At 56.6% G+C, this 21,662-nt stretch overlaps 5 protein-coding genes across 5 annotated transcripts; 2 read left to right on the plus strand and 3 right to left on the minus strand.

Annotated features, from left to right (window-relative positions):
• Positions 1-93: 93 nt before the first annotated feature.
• SPSK_08658 (uncharacterized protein) lies at positions 94-2,400 on the minus strand (the record flags this gene model as incomplete). Its single annotated transcript, XM_016735249.1, has 1 exon — positions 94-2,400. One exon carries the CDS (start codon positions 2,398-2,400, stop codon positions 94-96), a length of 2,307 nt encoding a protein of 768 aa, XP_016588265.1.
• Positions 2,401-9,931: 7,531 nt separating this feature from the next.
• SPSK_09562 (nicotinate-nucleotide pyrophosphorylase (carboxylating)) lies at positions 9,932-10,926 on the minus strand (the record flags this gene model as incomplete). Its single annotated transcript, XM_016736134.1, has 2 exons — positions 9,932-10,008; positions 10,089-10,926. The coding sequence occupies 2 exons, from the start codon at positions 10,924-10,926 to the stop codon at positions 9,932-9,934; spliced, it is 915 nt and encodes a 304-aa protein (XP_016588266.1).
• Positions 10,927-11,696: 770 nt separating this feature from the next.
• On the plus strand, positions 11,697-12,446 carry SPSK_09757 (uncharacterized protein; the record flags this gene model as incomplete). Its single annotated transcript, XM_016736327.1, has 1 exon — positions 11,697-12,446. The coding sequence occupies one exon, from the start codon at positions 11,697-11,699 to the stop codon at positions 12,444-12,446; it is 750 nt and encodes a 249-aa protein (XP_016588267.1).
• Positions 12,447-13,460: 1,014 nt separating this feature from the next.
• SPSK_09454 (uncharacterized protein) lies at positions 13,461-14,596 on the plus strand (the record flags this gene model as incomplete). Its single annotated transcript, XM_016736026.1, has 2 exons — positions 13,461-13,586; positions 13,649-14,596. 2 exons carry the CDS (start codon positions 13,461-13,463, stop codon positions 14,594-14,596), a joined length of 1,074 nt encoding a protein of 357 aa, XP_016588268.1.
• Positions 14,597-15,031: 435 nt separating this feature from the next.
• On the minus strand, positions 15,032-18,034 carry SPSK_08454 (uncharacterized protein; the record flags this gene model as incomplete). The annotated part of the gene is made up of 1 exon (XM_016735051.1): positions 15,032-18,034. One exon carries the CDS (start codon positions 18,032-18,034, stop codon positions 15,032-15,034), a length of 3,003 nt encoding a protein of 1,000 aa, XP_016588269.1.
• Positions 18,035-21,662: the final 3,628 nt, after the last annotated feature.

A 21,662-nucleotide genomic window follows, 5' to 3' on the forward strand; every position in this document is an offset into this window, starting at 1 on the left:
AAGAAACCAAAATACGGTCAAAGATACCCCAAAAAGTCGCAATATGTTTATGTACATCGTATGGCATCATATAGGCAGGGGTAGCGCACCTCGCTACGTTTTGTCACTGCCTTTCGCCCCGGCCGCCAGCAGTTCCTTGGCCACGTCACGCAGCTTGAACTTTTGAATTTTGCCGCTCGCCGTCTTTGGGAAGCTGGTGGTCCAGAAGACGTGCTTCGGTGACAGATGCGGGGAGAGGCGGTCGCGCACCCACGCGCGGATCGAGTCGGGCGACAGCGTCTCGTTTGGATCCGAGTCGTCGGCATCGGCGCGCTGGATGACAGACGGCTCGCTCTCGACCACGTATCCACCAGCCACGCGCACACCACCGTGCGGCACGACAAAGGCGCCCACGGACTCCCCGTGGCGCGGGTCGGGGACACCGACGACGGACACCTCGGCCACGAGCGGGTGCTGGAACAGGCAGTTTTCAATCTCGAGGGGGTGGATGTTCTCGCCGCCGCGGATGATGAGGTCCTTGATGCGGCCCGTCACGGAGACGTAGCCATCCGCGTCCATGCACGCCTCGTCGCCCGAGTGCATCCAGCGCTCGCCCGTCACGGGGTCCACGGTCAGCACCTCGCTGGTCTTTTCGGCGTCGCCGTAGTAGCCGGCCATGACTAGATAGCCGCTGGTGGCGAGCTCGCCCGGCTGGCCACGGGGCACGATGCGCGTCCAGTCCTCTGGGTCGACAATCTTGACGGTCGTGTGCGGCATGACGCGGCCGACGGTGCTGGTGCGCATCGCCAAGGGATCGTGCCGCGTCGTCATGCAGCTGACGGGCGCGGTCTCGGTCATGCCGTAGCAAATGACGAGGTCGTGGAGCCCCAGCGTGTCAAAGAGGCGCCGCATGAGCGACTCGGGCACGGACGAGCCGGCGGCAATACCCGTCCGGAGGTGCGTGGGAAGCGCGGCAGCGCGCGCGCGCGACAGCAGCGGCTTGCGGGCGGCTGCGTCGGCCGCACCGTGCTCGTGCTTGTGCTCGAGCAGCTCCAGCATGGCCACGAACATGGTGGCCACGCCGTAGAGGCCGGTGGCGCGGTGGTCGGCCGCCATCTGCAGGGACGCGGCGGGGTCAAAGGCGGGGGAGGGGAACAGGATGGCGGCGCCCGACGTGGCCGTGGCCATGTAGCCGAGCACGCTGCCGAAGCAGTGGAACAGCGGCGGCGGACACACAATCCGGTCGTCGGTGGTCAGCTCCATGCGCTGCCCAATGAAATAGCCGTTGTTGAGGATGGCGGTGTGCGACAGCTGGGCCGCCTTGGGCTGGGACGTCGTCCCGGACGTGAACTGGATGTTGATCGTGTCGGATGCCTGGAGGGGCGCGTCGGGCACGACCGGCTTCTTCTGCAGCGCCGCGACCTGGTCGGCCCGCAGAATGTCCACGCCGTCCGTGATGGCCGAGAAGGGCGTCAGAGCCGCCAGCCGCTCCTCGGGCCGTGCAAAATCGCCTGCACCGGCCACGGCCGGATGGTCGGCCGTGTTGTCGACGACGACGACCGTCCGCAGCGTGGGCACCTCGGGCGACTGGATGGCGCCCGCCCGTTGTGCGGCCAGGGCCTCGTCGCCGCCGACGAGCGCGGACAGCAAGCCCAGGTTGCTCCGTCCGCGGCCTGGCTTGTACGGCAGGTCGGTCACGGCGCCCATAATCAGCACCTCCACGCCCAAGTGGCACAACGCCGACGCGACCTGCTTGGCCGTAAAGGCCGGGTTCAGCGGCACCAGCACGGCGCCCAGCTTGAACAGCGCATACGTGAGGGCGGCGAACTCGGGCCCATTGCCGAGGCTGACGGCAACTCGATCGCCCTTTTTGACCTTGGCAGACGAGGCCAGCCCGTGGGCCAGATGGTCCGAGACGCGGTCGAGCTCCGAGAAGGTGTACACGGTCTCGCGGGCTGGTGCAATGTCCGTGACGCCCGCGGCGACGAGGGGTGCACGGGCGACGACGGCGGGCTGGTCGGGGTAGCGGGAGACGATCTCGGCAAACTGCTCAGGGATGGTGTGGGAGAGCAGCCGTGGCGAGTCGGTGGGTCCGATGCTGATGGAAAGGGGCGCGGCGTCGTTTGAGGAGGAAGGGCCGGTGGTTGGTGAGGCAGAAGCGGAAGGTGCAGACGAGTACAGCCGAGGAAGGAGCCATGGGCGAGCCCGGAGCGCTCTCTGCTGGGCCAGTTGACCGGATGTTCGTGCCGGCGACCGGACGGTAGAAGACCCTTTTGGAGCAGACGAGGAGCAGAAGGAAGACGAGGAAAAGAGGAAAAACGGCGCCGTCCGAGGACGAGACGCACTCCGAGGACGAGACGCACTTGTGCGCCGGCTCAGCGCTGCCGGACTGGCCCTCAGCACGCCTCGAGGAGGTTGCATTGTGGGCGGTCACGTCGGAATGCGGCGATGAGAGACAGTGAGAAAAGCGAAAGAAGGCAACGGCAACGAAGAAGAGATGCGGAAGAAAACAAGGGGACAAAACATGTAGAATAGAGCGGATGGGTCGACCGAATCTCGTGCGCTTCGTTTTTGTCGGTTCGGAAACGGCATCTGGATCACGAGAAAAGAGAGCTCCTTCCCCTTGCATTCCACGAGCTTGACGGTGAACGTCGCTCTTTCCTGTTTTTATTTATATATTTTATTATTTTTGGCGTGCCTTGCCTGTACAGCTGCGCCTTCCTTATTTGTTCTGTACAGCCGAGAGATTGCGGTCGCTGGCTGTTCCTTGTCATCGGCGGCAAACCAAAAGCATGTGGTATTACGTCCCCTCTTTTCTCTGCGACAGTGAGGTCAACACGGAATGCAATGCGAACGAGACGCCTCTTCTGTTGCACTCCGCAATTTAGAGAGCTGACCCCCTCCAGAATGGACCGAAAATGCGGGGAAGGAATCCCACCCTAAGCGTGGTTGGTGTGTCTCTTTTGGAAGGTGCAGAGGTGCACTGGTGCACTACCGACTGCTTTCCCACGGTGACGTAGCTCTCTGTGTCACGGGACAGTGCCTTCCCCAAGTTGCACCGATTGTCAGAGTCTAGATCTAACGTCAATCTTCACTCGGAAGAAATAAAAGGATATACTGTGCAGACCTGCTTTTGATTGCAAATTCCCGAGTTTTGGACGAGCAAAGTAAAATACACAAAGGGCGAGACTTACGACATATCTCTTGCTGCTCGCTGACCGTTCCCTTGACCCGTACGCAGTACACTCTATAGATCAAAACGCCCATTCAATGACACGACAAAGGGAAGAGTGAGACATAAGACAAAAAGAACAAAAAAGAAGAAAGAGCAAAGAGCACAAGTCCCAAACCATCTCCAGATGCCCACGAAAGTACTGGACTGAAAATGCCAATGCGAGAGCTCCCACCCGGAAGTTCTTCGCCATTGTGGAGAGGCGTCGGTCCGTGGCCGCCGTCTCGTCCTGGGCCTTGGAGAACACGAAAGATATACCCGTCTATTATAAAACACTATTGTTATAGGCGTCCCGTTCGGTTGCTTGTCTTCGTTGCGTATGCCGTCGCAGACAAGTCAGGCCGTGGCGCCTCTGATTCTGAGAGGGCACACTGATTTCTGATCCATATTCCGATTTCGAATTTGCAACACTGTCAAAACGAAATGAGTGACAACATTGACGCCACTTGAAGCCGAAATATGTCGGACATGATTCCTGTAAATCGAAATACGATGTGATATGTCCGGACGTCGAGACACGCCGAAACAGGCCAAAAATAATATGCTCGTCGACCGTGAACGCCGTTGCTAATGCATGAAAGGAAGAGAGAAGGATAAAACATGATTTTGAGTCGAACCACGACACGCGAGCGTTGCAAAAGGGCCGTCGATGGGGATGGACACGCATGGACGGTCGCGGACAGCCGGCTTACTCCTGCTGCTCGCCAATGTGACGCTCGCTCTCGGGTTTCCAGGTACCTGGATTTTGTTAGCTTGTGAGCAAGGGGTGTTCTCAACCAGCGAAGCAAGTACAAAATGAGAACAAACAAGACGCAACAAACATACCCTCAAAGTCGTGCTTGACAAAGGCCATGGGATCGTCGTAGTCCTTGGCGCCCATCTGCTCGACGCCGGGCGAAAAGGACGTAATGGGCAGCACAATGACGTCGCCGACGCGCTTTGGGGCGTCCATGCCGGTAAAGTTGCGCCAGTCGATGGGGCCCTTGGAGTCGGCCATGTCAAAGAAGCGGTCGTCGTTGAAGTAGCCAAAGACGACGTCGGTCCACACGGCGGGGCCCGAGAACTCGACCACGTTGTTGCCGAGAAAGGCCGACGTGTCGCCGGCGCGCTTCAGGCGCAGGGTCTCGTTGGTGATGTGCGTGACAATCTGGCGCAGGACGGGGTGGCCCGGCTTGGCCTGGATGGTCCACTGGCAGAACTGGATGCGGCGGCTGTACCAGTCGCGCCAGTCGGGCCGGTCGGGGTCGGCCTCGATGCCAACGACGAGGCCAATGGCCTCGCGGGGCACGCTCTCGGGGATCCACTCGAGTGCGCTGCGGATGGCGTAGGTGTCAATGTCCGAGTAGATGCCGCCGCGGGCGAGCAGGATCAGGTAGCGGAAGAAGTCGGCCTTGAGGACGGGCAGCGGCAGCGCGTCGTAGGCCTCGAGGACCTCGGGGACCGCGGCATACAGCAAGCGCAGCAGCTTGACGGCCACGGCATCGGTAATGACCTCGTGGATGAAGCCCGGGTGCTGCTCCGTCCACGTGGCCTCCTGCTCGCGGAAGGTGAACTCGCCGTTGGCCGGCGTGTACTTCCACGTCTGCCAGATGTAGGCGGGGAACTTCTTGTTGACGTCGTAGGGGTACTGGTACGCCAGCTTGTCGTAGAGGGTCAATTTGGCGAGGTCGGGGGCGTGCAGCGTCTTTTGGTCGCCAACATGGCCGAGCTGGTGGGTGTCAGCGCCGGCGCCAGCGCCAGCGCCAGCACCAGCGCCCACGCCCGAGGAAGACGACGACGCGCTGCCGCCTTGTGATGCTATTGACGGGCCGTTTTGCGAGGCAGCAGCTCCGGTGGACGAAGCCGCGGCGGCTGCGGCGTCTTTCTGGTCTTGTAATAATACGGCGCCCGGGGTAGTATGTGAGCGGGTGGTGATGTAAAAGACGGTGAGGAAGAACGCGGCCGCAATGAGGGCCCGCTTGAAGGTGAGCATGGCGACGGGTTGCGAGGAGGACCGGAGCTCGTGGAACGGCCGACAGTGGCTTGGTCCTTGGTCGGGAGCGTACGAGTTCGAAAGGGACAGATCGCGCCTGTCGCAGCTCAGACGAGCGAGTGGTTTCCTAAGGAGTCGAGTTCGGATCGAGGGAGGTCATCTGGGAGGTCGAGGGAAAGGAGCCAGGACGATACGATGCAAGGACGAGCAAGGAAAGGGGGAATAGAGCTGCCGCGAGAGCTTGGAGGCAGGCAAAAGACAGTCGATGTCAGATGGCAAGACGTAAAGGGGATACGACGGAAACGAGTTGAAAGAATTGAAAGAGACGCAATAATGACGATATGACTGAGAGAGAGAAGGAGGACAAAGGACGAGGACGAGGGCAGCAGAGGTGGCTCCGTGTCGTATTGTATGTAAGATAAAAGAGATACACATGCAAGTGGATGCGTGGTGTGAATACGGAGTGCCGCGTCGGTTTTCTTTTTTCCTTGCTTCAAAAGGTGTTTGGTTTGGGCGTCTTAGGCGTCCGGCATGTGGTGGAGGTTGTTTGGACCAGAAATGCGCCGGCAGGGGGTGAGAACAGGTATCTTATTTCTGTAGGCGAGACGCGCAATCAGCGGACTGGAAGGCCTGAAAGGTACTGTAAGGTACGGCGACGGACTTTGCGGCGTGGCAACTTGCAGGTACGCGTGGCAGCTTCAGGGCTAGAAACGAAGCGTATACGAGCTAAGAGGCGCTGGAGCTCGTAAACAGAAGCTTGGAATTGAACCAGTGCGTGGTGGTGGGCGCAAATAATTAGTGGAGCAGCAGCCCACAGTGGGCCGGCGACCGCGAGGAATGGCGCAACGAGTTAGGGCAGGATTTTGACAAGCGGGAATGCGAGTCTCGGATGGAAGCAACAGCGAGGGTACGAATGTATACCTAGACACTACGTTTGCTACGAATCGAACGGCCGATGTTGAATGAGGGAGGCTGAAGAAGGGGCGATAGCAGGCTACAAAGCGCCGTATCGCTGTTAGCGTTGGTTTGTGTGCTTTGCGGTTCGTCGTCTATTTTGGGCTTGTCTGTGTGTCTATCTTGTGCAGCAGTATTGCGTAGAAGGCGTCCATTGCCATGCTCTGAATGTCTCGTTGTCTGGTGGCGTCTGTGGTGACAGGCGGTGGAGGAGGGAACGGGGGCAGGATAGTGTCACGATGACGGGTGTCTTCCGATTCAAGACAGGCGAGAAATACAGACAGAAATACAGACAAGGGAGGTGGAGAGTGGGATGCAAATGGACCCTTACATGCTCGACTGGATTGTGGACCAGCGGATGTTTCTTGTTTGTGCCTGGATTTTGGCGAGGTCTATCGTTTGATCGGTTCTTCGTCGTCTTCGTCTTTTCGTCGTTCACACCTTTCCGCGTAGTCCTCGATGATTTCTGTTCTCCGTTGCCGGGCTTTATTTTGGCTGGCCGTTTATTCGATGTCGTCTTATGGAGCAACAGGGCGCGAGTGACAGCGTTGTCTTGCAAGGGCCACACATCGGCTGGTACGTTTGCAGTATATTAATTCCTGATAAAAAAATACCAAGCAACAGGAAAAATCGGCTGTTCAAAAGAATGAGGGGGCCGTGAGAGGGCTAAACGTGAGGAAGGGTTATAAAATATACGAATACAGAAAGGGACAATCGGGAACAATCTAAATTTGGAGATAGAGGGGGGGAGGGAGAATGCATATTAGGGAGCACAAGGACACGGAGTGCAATGAGCAAAACCGACAGAGAGGAGATGATGATGTCCAAAGGAGACATGGAGGATTAGTTCAGGAAGAAGGACATGGGGCCAAACAAAACCCGAGGCACACATTCACGTTGCTTGAAAGTGCCGTCGCTGGATGCTCCTTCACGGGTTGCATGATGGCCTCCAGAACAGAGCTCTGACTATCCTGAGCTTTTGTGAGCTTCTTCCATTGTTTTCGTTGTCTGGGTCCATCTCATGCTTATTTTTGGAATAGCACCTTAAGCGACTTTGTGCCGGCAGACAGGAGACAGCCTCACAGCCAACCGCATCTTGCTTCTCACGCCGCTTGAGCTTATTTACTCCGAAATGTGGCGTTTTTGTGCTGATTTTTCATTCTCTCCTGCATGATGAAAATATGTACCAACGCCGAGGCTGGGACTTTACGACGTCCAATTCCCCGAAACGAGGCGTTTCTGTCCCGGGCAGACTTGCAAACCTTGAAAATACAGGGATGGTGGCTGCTAAGGCAGGCAAAAGGGGGAAAAGGAGAAATGGGGCATGGAGAGTACCGAGAGTACTTTGTATTGCGGAATATGAATTGCCAGAGTGCGCCAAGATGTGCGATACGATGAGAAAGGAAGCGACAAGTCCAAACAATTAATAAAAAAATCCTTTGGAACAAGGAGGAGAAATATTGCCCAAGCCAGACGACGGCGACCACAGAGCGTGGCGAGGCTAGTTGCCGGTAAAATAGAATTGACGTGACAGATTGAGTCGGAGCTCTTGACGAGGTGACGTACAATCGAAGAACCGATCATTTGCGCCGTACTTCTGTCGACTTTTTTTTGAAGTGTGTTTTGCTGCAAGATTGACGACTTGTCCTCTCATCTCCAAAGCCGGTTCTCGTTCCTTGATTTTTCACTGTTGATGCTACTGTCCCATACCTTCAATTAAGCCTTGCAACGTGGACGATCAAACAATCCCAGAAAGTTACAAAATGGAGAAGGATATGCATGTCGGTTAGGCATGCGGTTGGCCGTCAAGGAAGGAGGATGACTGACAGTCAATCGCTATTTTACTTTTGATGCCATTGTCGGTCGGTCTTCGCTCCATCTGACAGGTTTTGTCCCCTGCATATAATTGCTACGGTCCAAGCAACCGTTGCTCTTTCACCGAGGTTTTTTTACTCGCAGCCTTTTGTTCAGTCGCTCACGCTGTTCAAACTACTCCTTGGCGGCGATCTAAATACTATTTAGCCCATCTCAGGTCTCACCGGCGCAAGAGCTGGTTTCCCATGCCCGTCAAAATTCGGTGGTCGGCGCCACGGAGTACGGAAGAAGATACTGTGGCGTACGAAATACAAAATACACTTGACTGGCAGTCCGCCTGGCTCGTTTGGATGCTGTGCGAGCTGTGGTTGTAAACTCGGATGCGACCCGTCCAAACCACACAACGCCGGATTGGCCTCTGAAGACTTGCTGTTTCAGAGATACTGGAACGTCTAACAGTCTTCCAGCGCAGCATAGCGGCAGCGATCGACAGTCTTGGAGCACCTCTCAAATCTATCCAAATCTGCAACCCATGTCCTCCCAATCTCTCTCCCTTGTCTGTCCCCCGACCTTGCAAAGCTGAAACCAGCAGGTATGAAACTATGACGACATTGCGTTGGGGGTCATGGAAAGAGTCGTAGAAACAGTGGAAACAGTGGAAGCAGTGCAAAAAGTCTCAGTATCTTCGTTGCACACAGAGGGCCAAAAACAGTGACTTGCCGAAATGGGCGACCTAGGCGGCCGGAAGGTCCCTCGGCCGCGATCTGTGTGTGTTTCTGGTGTGGCAGGTGCCGTACGTGCTTACGAAGCAGCAACAATAGTAACCGCCGTGAAGTAAGGGGCAACAAGAAGCAAGGCAGACAGCCTACCTTGAGCAACCCCAAAATACTGCGTATTATCCAGGACGAGGATAGTCTGGCGTATGTCACGAGAGCCAAAGCAGTACAACAGTGCACCGTCCGTGAAAAGGGTTCGTATCTGCATCTCTTCCCAAGCGACCATTGTTGTGGCAGGCTAGATCGGCCGGAAGCTGAGCCGAGTATACATATGTCAGGGTATGTACAGGCACAAGGGGGGTTGGGAACTCTCGTGTCGGCCGACGCTACTGACGCGACGTTGACCCCATTGTGCTTGTGTGTGTGTGCCTGTGTTGGTGTCAGCAACCAGAGACGTTCGAGGCCGAGAACGTCAACCCCAAGGATCTAACCAACAGCGACTCGGACTTGGTGCTTGGGGCCTTGGCTTAGGTCCTGGGCTTAGGGCCTGGGCTTCTGGACGTCGATGTGGGATCGCCCGCCAAGGGAGATCGAGCGGTAGTTGGATCGTCCTGTGTTCTGCTCTTCTCCAGTTCTTGTCTCTCGAGATCGGCTTGTCTCGCCCTTGCACATAGTTTCAGAGTCAAACAGTTGTCGTCACCCTGTGCTCCATGTGCACCTTGTCCGTCCTGTGCTTTGCATTCACAATATTGTACAGCTTTTTTTTCTATTTCGTCAGTCTCCCTGCTCCAACTCTCCATCTTGAATCTCGCATCTTTGGCGGGACAAAACTTGTTTCAACGTGTGACAAGAATGCCAACAAGAACGCCAGCAACAATCATGGTGAGTTCGTCAAGATGCATCAAGTCGCGGGAATCAGCCCCAGAAAACAAGCATCGAATGGCAGCTATGATATTTCTGTGTTGTGTCCTGATTGGATCCATAACAGCCGGAGCACAGGACACAGTCTACGTCGCAGATTGCCAGGTTTCTGCGCAGGTCCTACCGAAACACGACGGGCGGTCCGCAGCAAATGGCCATAGATGCCAAAACACACGGCTACAGCATCCGCCAACATCCGCCACCTTCGCACAATCACAGTCGCAGACCAAGTCACAGACTCGGTTTCAAAGATTTGTCAACAATCTTGTAAACATCTTTGCTTTTGACGTCTTTTTATTTACGTTGTTTTGTCCCGTCGTAGTTGACCATGGCACGACTCCTCTAGTGGTTGATCTTGAGCGAAAAATCGACGTGTGGAACACCCTGGTGGATGTAGCTTGTTGAAATGATGTCGACGTCTGTAACGTGGTAAAGTGTCAGTGAGAATGGAAACGAAGCCGAGGAAACGAACGGCAAGGATGGTGGAAGGGACACCTACCATTGCACACGTAGGCGTCAATGTTGTCGGCCGTCAGGCCGCCCGACACCTCAATCAAAAAGGCCGAGTGGCCCTTGGCCGCCCACCGCTGCCGAAGGCTGGCCGCCGCCACCTTGACACCGTCGCCTGTAAAGTTGTCCAGCATCACCACATCTGCGCCTGCCGCCAGCGCCTCGTCCGCCTCTTCCTCGGACTGGACCTCCACCTCAATCTTGAGCGCAAACCCAGCCACGCTCTTGGCCGCCGCCACCGCATCTGTGATGCTGCCCCGCGACCACACGTGGTTGTCCTTGAGCATCACCATGGCGCTAAGGTCCACGCGGTGCATGTCCGCGCCGCCCACGAGCATGCCGTACTTCTCCACCAGCCGGAACCCGGGCGTCGTTTTGCGCGTGCCCGCCAGCAGGCCCGTATAGCCGGCTTTGCGCAGCGCCGTCAGGACAGCATGTGTGCGCGTCGCGATCCCGGCGCAGCGCGCGAGCACATTGAGCCCCACGCGCTCGGCCAGCAGCAAGCCGCGCGCCGGACCGGACACAACCGCACAGGCCGTCTTGCCGCCGTTGTCGTCGGGCGACCCGACCTGGGCACCCTCCTCGACCTTCCACTCAATGGTGCAGCCGCAGCGCTTGAAGATCTCATTGACAAAGGGAACGCCGGCAACGATGCCGGGGCTCTTGGCCCAGAGGGTGGCTGTGCGCGCGACATCGCCGACCACAAATCCGCCGTAGTCAAATGACGGGGTGTCTTCAGCAAGCCATGCGGCGACCTGCTCCGTCCACGAGGGCGGCAGGAGCGCCGACAGGTCGCCGTGGTCGAGGGGGACGCGGATCGACGACATGGTGGGGTGGAGAGAGAGTGTGTGTTTGTGGAGAGTTGTCGAGGTTGAGGCTAGGGTGGGCGATTTTGAAATAAAAGCAGGCCGGCACCTTCCCGAGACTCGGAGTATGACACCGTTCCTCTTTTCCGTCTGCCAGGAAGTCACGAACGGCGTAAAGTCTTCGGATGGCAGTCGCGAGTGGTACGAGGTGCAAGCCTCGGCCTTAGCACCGCTGATTTAGTCATACTTGCGCGCCTTCCTAGTTTGCCCGTAGGCAGTCGGCCCCGCATCGAGGAATGGCAGAGACTTACGGCTGCAAAATTAAGTGCACGGAAAAGCCTCGAAATGCACACATAATCAAAGGTTCGCGTGCACGATCGCACGTATATATGGGATTCGTTGCCTTTGACAGCCAGTTTGGCTCGACGAGGCTGACTTGGGCTATGGGTTAATGAGTATGTCCGCCTTGCGAAAAGCGACTAGGCGCAGCCGCCCCCACGCTCCACCAGTCGTTCCTGCCCCTGCGACTGGTGCATGTGAGTCGAGGTTCATGAGGAAGGTGCGAGATACTTGGCGAACTACAACTTTTTGATGATCGCCATGGACCTTTTTCGTTCTGATTGCGAGCATGGTCACAAAAGCCCTACGTGATCCGTCGTCCATGTCCTGTTCGACAATAGGACTGCGCCGTACATATAACGAGCCGTTCGCGCGTCTGTCATTCTAATCTTTAGAGTCGTCAACCTTCCAAGCACGCAAATCAAAGCAGACACTCTTCCTGGAGACTTTGAATGACCAAGACTGTCCGACTGGCTCCCACATTCGCAGCCATGAGCAATAAAAGACAGCAGGCAGGTCCGGCACAGAAGCCGGCACAGAAGCCGGCGCAGAAGCCTGCGGCTCGTCGTCGTTTCGACGACATCCCCGGCGCGCCTGTCGACCAGGATGATCCGCTCTTTTTCTACGGCCACGCCAGGGGCCGCCCTTTTCGCGAGTTCTCCCAGTGGACGCTCTCCTCGTTTTCCGTGTCCAAGACGCGCATCGCCGAGATCACACTGGCGGACGGCCCAAAGGCGGTGGAGGGCCTCACCGAGATCCTCTCGTTTGGCTGCGCAGAACAGTTCATGATGTTCTGCAAAGCCGTCCGCTTCGGCGACCGCGACATCCAGCGCCGGATCCTAGACAACCCGGACCCGTCCAAGCAAAAGGCCCTGGGCAAGCGTGTGAGCAACTTTACCAAGGAAGGCTGGGACGCCGTCAAGAGCGCCGTTGTGGAAGAGGGCAGCTATCACAAGTTCCAGCAGAACCCCTTGTTCAAGCGGGTGCTCCTGACGACGGGCGACAGGCTGCTGGTGGAAGCGGCCCCACGCGACCGCATCTGGGGCATCGGCTTCGGTGCGACGAATGCGCCGAACAGACGCGCCAAATGGGGACAGAACCGGCTGGGCTGGGCGCTGATGCACGCGCGGGCGCTTCTGCGGGCAGAGGAGGAGCGGGAGGAAAAGCGGGCAGAGGATGAGCAGGCAGATGAGGATTGGTAGCCGGCGGCCGCGGTAGCCAGGACCAAGGGGAGGAATCTTTGCCAAGTAGGACACTCCAAACGTGTTCAGAAAGACGACATGGAAGCATGATCTGATGCTGTCGGGGAGACGCCATTTTTAATCTCTGTTTACAATACAAGACGAATCGGTGCAGGCTGCATACACCGTAATGGCAAGACCAGGTGGCGAGGTCGGGAGCTAGATCTCTATTAACTTGATAGTGTTAGTTGGAAGTGAATAACAAATGATATTAGCTGGTCATGAATGTTCTCCATACACCGAGTTTTGCACGTTTGATGTTTACAGGTGCAGTTATGATTTGTGGTCAGCTGCTTCTTATCCCAAGAACAGTAGAGCCTGCGGGCAGCCAGAATAAAACATTCTCTTGCTTTGTGCAGTATTTAGAGTAGGTGATAGCGGTGCCAGGGAAGAGGCGTCTAGATTGACTTGGTTTCGGACATGGATGAGTTTGTGAGGCTTTGCAAAGTTGATGCCGTTGAGTTTGGCTACGAGATCGACTCCGCTGTGGCATTTAGCGCGTAATGATAGTGGCGCGAGTGGGTGTCACCGGCATCTCTAGTGCCCTAAAATCATTGCCCTGCAATGCCCCTGGCTTCCCGTCACCAACCAGGGGCCGAAAACATGACCGACCGTGCATGTAACTCTCCCTGTGCATTGGCTGTGGCCAATCGAATTACTCGATGCAGAGCTCCAATTGACCTTTCTCAAGCTTCGGCCACTTCAATTTGCTTCTTGCGGTGACGCCCAAACGATATCGAGAAATGTCTTATCTGTGTTCTGAGCCAAGTCTGAATCTACTTCACTCACAGAGCAAAGCCGCGCCTAATTAAAGTACTCCGTTCAAAATACAGTGTCTCTAAAGCTGCTCAGGCAAGAGTCGAAATTTTAGACCAAAAAAGACGGAAAGGGATCCATCATATCGCCCCGTGAGATTCTTACCCTGCACCACACAACGGAGCATTGAAGCCTCCTCTCTCGCCCTCGCCTCTTGCCATGGACATCCAACTGCCGCCCGAGTTTCCCCAGTCGGCCGTCGACCAGTTCGACCTGCTTCGCGAGCAGGGTCTCCTCTTTTACTTTCCCACCGACGGCGAGGTTGTCCAGCACAATGGCTTCAACGTACTGTACCCTACTTCTGCCCCCGTCTTTGGCCTCTTGTCGCTCTGCTCTAACTCGTCCAGTTCGAATTCAAGACGTCTCCATCCATCGCCCGCAAACCCATCCTTGCCGCCGATGCTCCGGAGCGACGTGGAAAGGGCGGGCCCTTTGTCGATCCGGACCCGGCCTTCGTCGTGGCCCGCCCCGGCCCCGACCATGTTGTCGAGCTGAGCATGCACGCCATGATTCGTCCACACTATGTGCTGCACACTCGACTGTTTGCACCGCAGACGGACGACCTGGACGCTGGCGACTGGGCGGCGACGTGGGCCGTCATGGCTGCCATCCGGGACCGCGGCCACCAGCCGCCCATGATGATCTACAACTGTGGCTATGAGGGTGGCGCCTCCCAGGGCCACAAGCACGTTCAGGTGTTCACGGAGCCGGACCCGGGCTTTACTCTCTTCCCAGTCGAGGCGCTTGCTCTGGCCGAAAAGGCGTCCGGCAACAAGACAACGACAGCGTCGAGAGAGAACGCACCCATCGTCCAGCACCCGACCGTGCCGTTCCAGCACTTTGTCCAGCGCCTGACAGGACCCATCACACCCGACTACATCCTGGCCGTCTACCAGCGCTTGCTGGCCGAGGTGCGCCGCGCGCACAAGGAACACGTCGAACGGAAGCTGGTACAAGCCACGAACGGCACGAACGGCACGAACGGGACCAACAGAGCCAACGGAACCAATGGCAACAAGACGCACAAGAAGAGCGCCAGCGGCACGCCCGGCCACAGCACACCCGCCCTCGATGACCTCCCTGAATCCGCAACGGCCAACAACGTCATCATGACTCCCGAGTGGATGTGCATGATCCCCCGGCGCCGCGGCGGCAAAGACGGCACCGGGGCCGGCTCGCTGGGCATGCTGGGCATGCTGTGGCTGAAGAACGCCAAGGAACGCGCGCACTGGGAAGAGCTGGGCATGACGGAACATTATGTGTGGATGGGTCTGCCGAGGTATGATCTCAAGTGAGTTTGCTAGCCGGAACGGAAGGCGCGGTGCGGACGGGAGGGGACTAATCGACAGGATAGGAAGGCGAGGATAAGGTGAGGCGGAAGGGGCGATGGAAGGCAACGACAAGGTGTGGGAAAGAACGACCGGGACATGAGGCATCGGAAAATCTTACGATATCACGACCTTTGAAATTCTACGCAACATTAGACAGGCTGGTCATTTCCAAAGACGGGGCTAGACTGCTATACAACATACAGGCTATACTTTGTTTTTAATTTTCGCTTTTCACGTTTTCTCTATTTTCAATTATAATGCACGAGGACGCAAAGAAGAATGGCAATGTCTAGATTCTACATTCGGCCCCTTTTAAATATACAAGAAGACAATATGATAAAACAACATGCGGAAACAAAACAAAAGGAACAAAAACAATATTACGTAGAAAAGGCTCTCCTACAAGAGGGCCTTCCACCGCAGATTGATCTGCTTCTTGGTCACAATAGGACGCAGCACAAACACACCCACCGCCAGCGCCGCCACCGTTGCCAGCATCGACAGCTTGCCGAAGCCCTTGTCGAGCAGGTCAAACGCCAGCGACGGGGCCACACGCGTGCCGAACACGTCCACACGACCAAACGCCAGCACCAGACTCGTCGACTCGACGTGCGTCGCTGCCGTCACGATCTGCTGGATGCCGAGCACGTCGCGCTCGTGCGACACCACAAGCCGCGGATCGATCTCGAGCTGCGGCGCGTACGGCACCAGGCCCTCCTCGGCCTCCTGGGGCGTAGCGGCGCGCCCAACGGGGCGCCGGGGATCGAGCACGGCACCGACGCGCGGGAGGCCCACGATGCCGTGCAGGCGCGGCATGTATGCCAACACATGGCGCACGCTGATGCCCTGGCGCGTCTGCGTGACCGCGAGGCTCGTCAGGCGCGAGCCGACAACCCAGGTGGCCGACGTGACGGCAGGCAAAAGCAGCGGCTGGCCGGCCGCGGTGTCCGACACCACCTCCAGGGGCTCCACAGCCGACGTGTTCTGGGCCGCGCTGCCGAGCACGCCGCGGTTGTTGGGCTCGGTCGACTCGTACATGTCGCTGACCGCCAGATGGTAGCCCTTGATGGTCTGGACAGCATCGCCGCCGATGGACACACGGTAGTCCGCAAAGTACGTGCAGAGGAACGTGTTTTCAAACAGCAGGCACTCGACGGGCTTGGAGCCGTCGACGCCTTCGTACGTGGCTGACGACAGCAGCTGTCCCGAGACCGTGTCGAGCATGAAGGTCATGAGCACGCCCGTCTCGTCGTTGATGGCGGCGACGACGGCAAGGTTCGGGTTGAGGTACTTGTAGAGCACGGTGCGGTCGCCCAGCACACGGCCAATCGACGCGACAGGGTCGTGCGCATGGCGTGTGGCCACATCCACAATGCGGAATTGCGGTGGAACGGAAAACGTCCAGGTCGTCTCCTGGGCACACGCATCGGACGATGCCACGAAGCGCACGCCGCGAATGCCAGCCACAGATGCGTGTTCGCGAATGACAATGGACTCGGTGGGGCACTTGTCGACGGGAATAGCAGGGATGGAGCCGTCCTCGGGCACGGCCAGGAGATAGGGACCAGACGCGCTGTTGACCAGGACGGCGGTCGCCACGGCACCGTTCACATTGTCGTTGACAGTCGACACAGTAATCTCGCCCGTCTGAATTTTGACGGCAACAGACTCGCCGGCGGTCGCACCGACAGCCGTAGCCACGCCGTTCGCCTCATCAACGTAGATTTTCTGGACCTTCCAGGGGCCAGATGCGGTGTCGACTGCCCTTGCGGTCCACAGCACGGAACCGGGGCTGGCGGCGTCCAGGCCGTAGAGGCGGCCGCGGCGGGTGGCAAGGATGGCCAACTTGTGGAAACCGAAGGGGTCGGCAACAGGCGTGGCGTCGTCTGAGCTGGCGCTGCCAAGGATGCTGCGCAGAAGTTTGCCCGGCAGCGACTGCAGGTACGCCGGAAGGTGCGCGAGGTCTTCAACGTGGCGCCGAACACGGTGCACGTATGCCGCAAGCGGACTCTGGGCCTCCTCCTCCTCGAGAGCACGCACAAGCTGCTCGGATTCGGGACGATCGGCGAGAGCAGCAGCCACAGCGCCCGTCAGGCCTTCGGGACGCGACCAGGTACGCTGGCCGTTGTTGCGGATAAGAACCCAGTCCTCATCGGCCGTGAGCACGGCGGTCCGGACAGCGTAGCTGATCTCGATACCGGCACCCGGGCGAGCTGCAACCTCGGCCGCTGCGGCGCCCGATGCGTGCAGGGGGGCCCCTTGGGCAACGGGCCAACGGCCCAGAATGCCGTGCGAGACCGAGTTGAACAAAACGACCTCGTCGTCCGTGATGCGCGTAAAGAAGACAGCATCGGCGTCGGACGCAGTCACAGCGAAGGCGCCAGCACCGGGCTGCTGGGGCAGGTCGTACGCCTTTTGCACGGAACCCTTGTTCACGTCAACGTGGTAGACTTGGCCGCGGTGGGCGTCCGCCGTGCGCGTGTGAACAAGGAACGAAGGCGACGAAGACTGGCTGCGCAGGGCGTGAACAATCACACTCTCTGTGCGCTCAGGCAGTGCAAACTCGTGCTTCTGCTTGGTGCCGAGCACGCTGACCTTAATCTTCGTGCGGCCACTGTCCGTCCAGGCCACGATGCCGCCGCCGACAAACAGGACGTCCGAAACGGCGTGAACGTCACTGGCAAGAGTGTGATCCTCAACGCGATGTCCCGTGTTTGCGTCCACAGCCAGGACCTTGAGACCAGTCGCTCCTGGGGCAATGCTGACGGCGTAAACCCGGTCGGCCGATGCAGCAATCTTGACCGAAGGGTTGCCCGTATGTGTTTCGCGGTGCTCCCACACAACGTGGCCATCGTTTCCCGTCAGACGACGCAACACAACGTGGCCGTCCTCGAGGAAGAGTGCCAGAACGTCTCTGCGAAGGGTAGCCGTGTCCGTGTCTACCTTGTCCGCTGCCGCGGCGACCGCGACATCCGCCACCTCGCCCGCAAAGTCCGCCCACCACACGCTCCGGCCCGACACGGCGTTCCAAGCATGCACCGAGTGGCCCAGGCCTGCGGCCAGCCAGCCCTCGCCCTCGACAGCCTCGACGTGGCCCTTTCCAAACAATGCGTCGGCCTCGGCGGCGTCACCGTCATGTTCGCCGAGCAGTTGCCGCCAGACGAGCGCGCCACTGCTCGGATTAACGGCGCCCAGCACGCCGACATCGCTTAGTGTATAGAGCAGGCTCGCCTTGTCATCACGACGTGGGCGGTGGAAGAAGGTGGCGTCGCGCTGGGGCAGGCCAACGAGCTGGTGGTGGAAGTCAATGTCGCCGACTTGGTCCTTGTACACAATGGCGTCGACGGCGGCGGGTGCGGAAGCGGCCAGCACCAAGAGTGCCAGCGCGCGGAAGGAGCGCATTGTCGCGGGACTGGGACGTATAGGACGGAGCGCTGCGTGCCCAGGGCGTTTTCGATGATACAGATCTGGACAAAAAAAAGGAGGGATGGGATGCTGTCTCGCTATCTATTCCATGCTCGAAGAAAGGGGGCGGGGCAGGTCGAGGATGGTCGTTGTATCGAGTGGCGGGCCGCAATGCCGTCGTCGGGAAGTTTGGATGGGGGTCGACAATGCCGAGGATAATTGGTTGTCGTCGAGATCAGACGTCGTGATGCGAGGACGTTGACGTTGACTTATGAGGAGGATTAAATGATGGGACGTGGCGCTTTAGCCTTACGTGATGCTATTCGCTGCAAAATCGACCAAGCCCCTGTTATGCTCCTTCCCAATTGCACGGTCGAGCTTGCCTAGCTTCACGGAACCTCTGCTAATAATTGTGGGCCATTTTGCACCTGCATTTGGTATAACTGGAAGCCACCGCCGTTGTCGTCTTTGGCAGTTTCTTCTTTTTTCCTTCCTATTTCGTCTTTCTACGATAACCCACGACACATTTTCTTCACCTTCTGTTTCTGGTCACTCACACCTTCCTCTCTAACTCTCACAATTGCTGCACACCTTCCCTACTTGACTATATCTTCACGTTCACATAGCATTTGCATTCCCTCCGCACTTACCTGCCCAATCCTTTTCCTTCCGTTCTTTCCTTCGTCGCTGCGTCTGCTCCTCCCTTTCTTTGCCTACCTGATCCGTATTGTCCCTTGTATTTTTTATTCCACATTTCTGCTTCCACCTGCTGCGTCTTCTCTGCTACCCAAGAATGACAACAATTTGATACTGTCTACCTCCACAAATTCGGTGTCATCTTTCGCAGGCACCAGCACACGACCGATATTTGTTTCCGTTTACCGAACCGTTTGTCGAGATCCTCGAGACTTTCGACTATCCCGCCCAGAGGATGTACAGACGAGGCGTCGAAACAAGGCGTGGAGTAACGCAAGGGCTACGTGAGACACTGAGATAAAGGCAGCTGATCCACAAGCAATTACGGACATGCTACGTGGGCCAAAACAATCGTGGGTCACACAAGGACGTGCCTACATTCAGTCGGACGAGTTGGACGAGGCATTTCGCCCGCACGCGATGCACAGCAGAGGTCAAGCGACGAGAGTCCTGCGGGCGCACGATACGGTGGTGCATCATCTTTTCAGGCGTCTCTTAGGTGATGTCTACATCGGAAGGACCACAAGGATCACAAAGATTCGTTACGGAGCGCTGTATATGCTTCCTGCGGTATGCATTATGACAAGTGTCGTTGAAATGAAGACGAGCCAAAAACACGACCTGTTTTTTGTTGCTATGCACAACGAACCACATCAAGTTCCATGCCCAGCCCTTTGGCTTATCAGGTTGCTTACAGTCGTTGTGCAAAGTTGAACACAACCACCTACGCTCCAGCCGAGTCTCGGTACTTGCGTTGTCGTCATTTCTGTCGCTGTCTATTTTGTCCTTTTGCCCGCCCTCATTCGCTTCGCCTAGCATTGTCTATGGCTAGTGACCGAACCTCGCCTTCGGTGGATGTGTTGATGGTTCGGTGTTGGCCACCTTCTGTTGCCTTGAAACACCTTCTGTGGAACAGGTGACAACAAAAGGCGCAAGGCTAAGACACAGGCTGGCATAATGCAACACGCATGAGGCTGATCAGTCGCCAGAAGTCAACGGGGCACCGCATCGACGCCTTTGTCTTTCTTTGTGCACTGGGCGAAACATCATAGGACAGCCTTCATTTTACTTTCGAGTATGTCTCCTCCATACGAGGACCCCATCGCCTGCTTCTCCATTTGATAGGACATACCAGTTCATGTGCTTTCCCATAATGTGACTGAAACCTTGCGAGTTCTGGCCACATCAAGGCGTCCATGCTGGCATGCCTCCTGCAGCCGTTCCAATATAATTTCACATGTGCTTTTTATCCTGGTCGATCCGGCCGCCAACTTACTTTTTGTTGAGCTACCACATTTATTCAATCGTGTTGTTCATCTCTTTTCTATAATGTGCATTTTTTACATGTCAAATTTGGCCTTGTGCTAAGGCTTCCCATATGACGACATATCCAGCCGCTTGACAACACCCCTCCTCATATTAACCTGCGCCGGCCCCATTTCCAGGAAATGTCAACCCGCGCATCTCCTCCCTCTTTTGCTTTGCATCCCTTCAGAGCCCCCAGTCGACATAGACACCGTGAACAATAACATGGCAAGAGTGTCAGACCAAGGTTGAATCAACTTGATGCCCGGATGGTCTCAAATGGCGCACCCGATCATCACCGTCTCTCCCCATCCCTTTTTGTTCTCAACAAAAAGCCGAGAATGGATGATCGGACCAATGAAGCGTGCATGCTGCGCGAAAAACCTGATCAAGTGTGGTTGTCAATCTGGGGAGACTAGAAGCGTCCAGAGCCAATCATTTTTGCACTTTGGGTCGCCTTGCGTTAGCCCGTTGATGTTTGCATACGGGCTTTTTTTTGCCCTCGCACTTTTGTGGGAATAGCAGTCGGATGCGTTGATTGGGCAATCATGTGCCTACAGTGATCTCTGGGCGCAAGCTCTTCTTGACAATCGAACAACCAACAAGGCTTTCTGAGATATCGATCAAGACTTGACATCTTGAACTGGTAGACCCACAAGAAGAAACTTGGACGGCTGGTTGCCTGTTTCACTCAGGGAAGGAAATGGTGACGACGGCACGGCTGTGTCGGGTGGCCGCCGAAGGTCTTGACAAGGCTGACCTTAGCCTGTGCCGGGCGTCAAGCCAACCATCCCAATTCGTTTCCGAAGAGCGCTGAGGCAGAATCGACAGCATGACTCTTTCTCATTTTCTTTCTTTCTTTCTTTCTTTTTTGGCACTTGCAAGGCCAATGATTCTATTCTTGGGATCATCGTCCCTGGTCAAGCCAAGTCACCATGACAATCACAATGAAAACACCGCTGCGTGAAACGACACACACGGGCCGCCACTCCTAGCAGAGGAAGATACGACCCGTTGCGAGAAGGTGAGATAATTTTCTGACATGGAAAAAGCGGCAGACACCGAAAGTGTGTTATTTCAAGACAAGTGCACTTTTTGTGTTTATTGTTCTGTTGGCAGCATCCGAGTAGCCAATGATATTCCCATCCCTGCGGCGGCCCTTCCGCACCAACTCCGCTAAACGAAATTCGGCACGCAAGACAGAGAATTCGGCAATCAGTCCAGGTCTTTCAATGCAAACTCAAACGAAAAAGGGAGATTAAGGCGTTGATCAAGGGACGCATATCAAAGAGAAAGCAGACAAGCGGTGTCGCAAAGGCGTCTACTTTGGCCGCCTTGTTTCGAACTGGCCGTTCCCAACAAATTGTCTGTTGGTACCCGCGGGAATGTGACGCTCAGGTGCAGGTCAAAGAGAGGGGAACAAAACGGAACCAAAGAGGAAGACTCAATCTGCTCTCACTATAATTATGAAATAAAACAGAGCGTCGTACAAATTGTGTCCGACGATAAACAACAAATAAGGAGCAACCAAGTAAGTCATAATAAAGATGTGTCGGCATTGGACAACGCCTGCTAAGTATTTAACATGAAGTAAGAGGATAAAAAAGCGAATTACAGTCTTTAG

This window comes from Sporothrix schenckii (genome assembly GCF_000961545.1).
Source record: "Sporothrix schenckii 1099-18 chromosome Unknown Cont44, whole genome shotgun sequence".
Taxonomy (NCBI): Eukaryota; Fungi; Ascomycota; class Sordariomycetes; order Ophiostomatales; family Ophiostomataceae; genus Sporothrix; species Sporothrix schenckii.